At 38.1% G+C, this 5682-nt stretch overlaps 1 protein-coding gene across 1 annotated transcript; it reads left to right on the forward strand.

Annotated features, from left to right (window-relative positions):
* On the forward strand, positions 1475-5315 carry LOC109825201 (actin-like). The gene is made up of 5 exons (XM_020391983.1): positions 1475-1615; positions 3047-3116; positions 3207-3600; positions 3691-4304; positions 4909-5315. Exons 2-5 carry the CDS (start codon positions 3057-3059, stop codon positions 4972-4974), a joined length of 1134 nt encoding a protein of 377 aa, XP_020247572.1. The 5' UTR covers positions 1475-1615; positions 3047-3056; the 3' UTR covers positions 4975-5315.

The following is a 5682-nucleotide window of genomic DNA, read 5'->3' on the forward strand; positions in this document are numbered from 1 at the left end:
CAACCTATCATATCAACTAATAAAAGTCCTTCTCTAACACATTTTCAAATTTAAATTTTATATTTTTCGGTGGTATTCCAAAAAATACCCTGTAGTTTCGCTATGTTGCATTTACACACCTCACTTGATCTTTACAACAGTTTCATAACTTAAACTTTTTTAAACTTTCAGTTATATACCACTACTTATTTTTTGGAGGTACTTATATACCCTAAAAATTTTAAAAATTTCACTTAAAATAGCATAAAGGTTTTAAAACTGACACTTCAAATTACCTAAAGTTTTTAAAAGTTGCTCTTAAATACCCTCAAGCTTGCATAACTAAGGTATTTAACTGTAAGTTTTAAAAATTTTAGGATATTAAGTGCATGTTTTTTAAACTTTAGGGTATATAAGTGCTGCCAAAACAGGTGAGGATAGACAAGAGCAAGTTTCAAAAAATTTAGGGTATGTTGCCAAAAACAAGTGTAGATATATAAGCTCAAAGCGGGAAAACTATAGGCTATCTATGCGCAATTGAGCCTTCTAAAAATTAACTAAACAACAACAATAGCGACATAACTTTTATTACAAACGGCTAAATTACTAGATTGGTATTAAAAGTAATACCAAATAGCCAGATTTGTATTAAAATTATCTCCGGTGACAGCAAGGCATTTAAACTTACGCGATGAGACAAATAGGCTCAAAAATAAACTTTCCAACCAACTTTTCCGGCGACCACTCGTATAATCTATCACATGATGCTTATGTGACATATTTATGATAACATAGTGGCTGCATTTAGCCTAATTCAAACCATTAGATATGTATATTTTCATATTAGTGTAAAAGCAAAGATGAGTTTTTTTTTAATTTGGAAGCTTCTTCTCCTTCTTTTATCAAATTAGGGTCCCCATTGCTTGGGAACATGAAATCCTTGAGCTCAAGCAGCGAAGAACCACCAATTTGAAGAAAGAATGAAGAGTCCCAATTTTTTTTTAAAAAAAAAATCCATCTTTTTTTACCCTATTTTGGGAATCACCCATTCTAATGGTTGAATGAGGCTAACTACAGTTGTCACGCCATCATAAACATGCCACTTAAGCACGCGGCAGATTACCTGAGTGGTCGCCGGAAAAATGGCCGGAAAAATTATTTTCGAGCCTATTTGTCTCATCATGCAAATTTAAATAATTTATTGCCGTCAAAGATAATTTTAATACATTGTTCTTTTAATGCCAATCTCGTAATTTAGACTACAAAGGGATAATATTCTTATAACTACTTACTACTGGTAATGCTTTCGTGGTTTCGTGGCACACCGCAAAAGACATGGGGGTTTCGCATCGAAGTAGTAAAAGCTCAGGGGTGTTATCTCGAAGCAGCCTAAACTTCTAGGGAGGTTTGTGAAATTTGCCCCAGCTCGTTACATCACGGCTATTGTGCTCCGCATCTGGATCCTATGACCGAGCGGGGGGGGTACCCAAATTATCGGATCTGGGTGAAAAAATTGCGCGTGCCAAAATTTCATCTATAAATAACACCCTCTCCTCATTTCCCCCAGTCTCTCTCTCTCTCTCTCTCAGCGGAGAACCATCAAAATCAAGAACGCGCGCTTCTTCGATTCCACGAGGTCAGCCTTTTTCTTAACTTGTTCCCGCGTCGGATCTCGGATCCGACGTCGTTCCTTCATTTCGCTTTGATCCGCGTGACCTCTCGAATTTCTCGTCGAAAACTGATGGAGGAATTCATTCTAGCTTTTGACGATTTTTTTTTTTTTTTTTTACGGGGGATTCGTCGGTTTCTGAAGGATTCTAGAGAATTCTTGGAGCGATGTATAAACTAAGCGTCTGCAATGCTAAGATCGTGTTCTGTTTATTTCCGTTATAATTTATGGTTCATTTTAGGTTTTGACGGTTCCTTTTGGCGCGAGATTCGTCGATTCTGAAGGATCTGACGATTCTTTGGATCGGAGTTGGTAGGATCCTGTGATCTCTTGCTCCAGGGTTTCTCTGAGCTCAGAGGCCTGCGAGCTCTATTGATCACACACTTGATTACGAGATCGATGTATTTTTGCATGTAGATCGTGTTCTTTTTGTCTTAAAAATTGAAAGGTTTCTTTTGGGAAAATTTACAAAATAGACCATTTTTATGAAATATATAGCGAAATACAACACTTTGAAAAATAATTAGTAAAATAGATCTTTTTTGAAAAAAAGAGGTTGATTTTGAAAAACAAGGCTCAGAAAACATACGGGACTACTAGTCCCGTATGTTTAGAGCCAACTAATCAGGACTACTAGTCCCGTATGTTTAGAGCCAACTAATCACGGATTAGTGACTCAGAAAACATACGGGACTAGTAGTCCCGTATGTTTTCTGAGTAGAAAATTTCACTAATCCGTGATTAAAACATACGGGACTACTAGTCCCGTATGTTTTCTGAGCAGTTTTGCAAAATAGACCTCTTTTTGGCCTGTTGGCCAAAAAGAGGTCTATTTTGCTAAATAATTAGCAAAAACGGTCTATTTTGTAAATTTTCCCGTTTCTTTTTTATGGTTTTCGGTTTGATGACCTAAATCTAGTGGCCTCTTGGATGTGAGAATGCTAAAAGATAATTAGAGGTTAGACCTTGAGATGTAATCAGACAAATCACGAGTTAATGGTACCATGGTCTAAATGAAAGTGTCTTTGAACGTCTGCTGAATTTTTTATCAGTACGTTCAAACAAATATTTCCCAAATGAAAGTGTATTCTATTTATTAATTTTACACCTTTTCGCATCCTTGCTTAGAAAAGTGTCGTAATTTGAAGTCATGTTTCGCATCATTTGGGAGGCATGAAAAATTTTAAGCAGAATATCATTGATTTGCATTAAACAATATTCAGAGCAGTAGCTTCCATAACAAATCTTTCTTTGTTTTTTCGTCATAGCGAGCCATTTCCTTATTATTGCATGACCTAATCTATAATGATGGATAATTTTTCGTGAAACAATATTATGAATAATGTCATTATTTGAAACATACGGGTGCACAAATATGACCTTTTTCTTCTGTTTCAGACGATAAGAAATGGCTGACGGTGAGGATATCCAGCCTCTCGTTTGTGACAATGGTACTGGAATGGTTAAGGTTCGGCATCACAACCCATTAGCTGCCTATCCTTTTGTCCTGTTGCATCACTGTATAACTATATATTTGCCTCTTTTGGTGTCCTACTAGGCTGGATTTGCTGGTGATGATGCACCCAGAGCTGTGTTTCCTAGCATTGTAGGTCGACCTCGCCACACTGGGGTCATGGTTGGTATGGGACAGAAGGATGCTTACGTGGGTGATGAAGCCCAGTCTAAAAGAGGTATCCTCACCTTAAAGTATCCAATTGAACATGGTATTGTTAACAATTGGGACGACATGGAGAAGATTTGGCATCACACCTTCTACAATGAGCTCCGTGTTGCCCCTGAGGAGCACCCGGTGCTTCTAACTGAAGCTCCTCTCAACCCAAAGGCAAACAGAGAGAAGATGACCCAGATCATGTTTGAGACCTTCAATTGTCCTGCAATGTATGTTGCAATCCAGGCAGTTCTTTCTCTGTATGCTAGTGGTCGAACAACTGGTAAGTATATATCTATGTTCTTAATGCAATGCATATTACTACAATATCTGCCTCCATTAATTTATGTCGTTGATACTCCTTTTTGGATAGGTATTGTGCTGGATTCTGGTGATGGTGTCAGCCACACTGTCCCAATCTACGAAGGATATGCTCTCCCACACGCAATTCTTCGTCTGGATCTCGCTGGTCGTGATCTGACCGATGCCCTGATGAAGATCCTCACTGAGCGAGGTTACTCCTTCACTACAACTGCAGAGCGGGAAATTGTGAGAGACATTAAGGAGAAGCTTGCATATATTGCCCTCGACTATGAGCAGGAGCTTGAGACCGCCAAGAGCAGCTCTTCTGTAGAGAAGAGCTATGAGCTTCCCGATGGGCAGGTTATCACTATCGGGGCAGAAAGATTCAGATGCCCGGAGGTCCTCTTCCAGCCAGCTTTGGTTGGAATGGAAGCTGCAGGAATTCATGAGACCACATATAACTCTATCATGAAGTGCGATGTTGACATTAGGAAGGATCTCTATGGAAACATTGTTCTCAGTGGAGGAACTACCATGTTCCCTGGTATAGCTGATCGTATGAGCAAGGAAATAACAGCCCTTGCACCTAGCAGCATGAAGATTAAGGTTGTTGCACCTCCTGAAAGAAAGTACAGCGTCTGGATCGGAGGTTCCATCCTCGCCTCGCTCAGCACCTTCCAGCAGGTAAGCTCTTTGCTTACAACAATTGGCATTTTCTTTAAACCTTTATTTTGTCCCATGTTATCTTGTTTGATCAAAATCAAGAAAATTTCCGTATGCATTTCACTCCAGCCTAGAATTGCGTCTTTAAAACTTGAATTTGTTTAAGTTGGAAGTTATGAAATTTAATAAGGAGCAAAAAAGTGCTGAATAATTACAGAACCACTTGAACTAAAATTGAATTCTGAAGATTTTGATGAAACCCATGTATGAAATTTGTGGCTATACCTTCATTAGAGAAAATGCCTGAGAAAATGGACAAAAAGTCAATGAAATGAAACAATCAATTATCAGATGCGTACTAATGAAATCCATACATCTGAGCTTACCCAAGAAGCAATTCAAGTTTGAGTTTTTCATCATCACCTGCCGGTAGGCATTGGTTCATCAGGCAGACCTTATATGACATGCAATTATGTAAACCCAAAACCTTCTGAACATAAATCAAGGTAGCCATTTTTAACCATGACTCTTGACTTAGTTTTGTAAACAATCTTCAGTTCGTCCAACTATATTAAAAACGTCCTATAATCGCAGTCACCCAATTTTAATTGTTCTGGATTGGCAGATGTGGATCGCTAAGGGAGAGTACGACGAGTCTGGCCCTTCAATTGTTCACAGGAAGTGCTTCTAAGTTGGTAGTCGTCCAATTCTTTCGAGCTTTCTTCATGCGTTTTTTTTGAGTCAGGAGTCTTGTAAAAGCTTGTTCGGTTTTGTGGTGGGGTTTACTACGCATAAGATTCATGCCTACTACTATGGCCCAATAAATCTGGGAGCAAGATGGTACTATTTTTCAGTTGAAATAAGGTGGTACTAATTTTTGTTCGCCATCGTATTTTAGCTTTTAGCTATTTAAGGCGTCTTTGAGTTTTTGGTGTTAGTTGATAATTTTAGAGATAACAACAGCCAGAATTCTATTTGTTTTGGTTACATTTTTGTTAATAAATTTTATGAGAAATATTTGACGTTTTTTTTAGACTGAGGCATGATCGTCTAGTCTACTCTACGTGTATATATTTTGGTGGTGATCATTATTTGGCTGATTGTTATTAGCAGAATACGGCATATATTTCAGTTTTTTTTCCCTCTGCTTCTTAAATTGGGTAAAGCTTGTGAATGGACTACAAAGCAAATTGAGCTGATATCCACTATTAAAATTCTAGCTTATGTACGGAATATGTATATAGCTTCCTAAACTCAGTATTTTACCCTTTTACCCTCTTCAAATACTATCTACGTATGTTACCATTGTACATTACCGTTGACGTCCATGTTGTTAGGAATCATGTGCGTCTTTTAGTTGCATCTGGATAGCTTTCATCGTATTTCCCCCCTCCTAGTC

This window comes from Asparagus officinalis, chromosome 10 (assembly GCF_001876935.1).
Source record: "Asparagus officinalis chromosome 10, Aspof.V1, whole genome shotgun sequence".
Taxonomy (NCBI): Eukaryota; Viridiplantae; Streptophyta; class Magnoliopsida; order Asparagales; family Asparagaceae; genus Asparagus; species Asparagus officinalis.

Excerpts from the sequence above, each read along its gene's own strand:
- LOC109825201 (XM_020391983.1), top strand. The coding sequence starts at position 3,057 with ATGGCTGACGGTGAGGATATCCAGCCTCTCGTTTGTGACAATGGTACT. Across the intron at positions 3,117-3,206 it reads ATGGTACTGGAATGGTTAAG|GCTGGATTTGCTGGTGATGA; the intron begins GTTCGGCATCAC and ends GTGTCCTACTAG. Across the intron at positions 3,601-3,690 it reads TGCTAGTGGTCGAACAACTG|GTATTGTGCTGGATTCTGGT; the intron begins GTAAGTATATAT and ends CTTTTTGGATAG.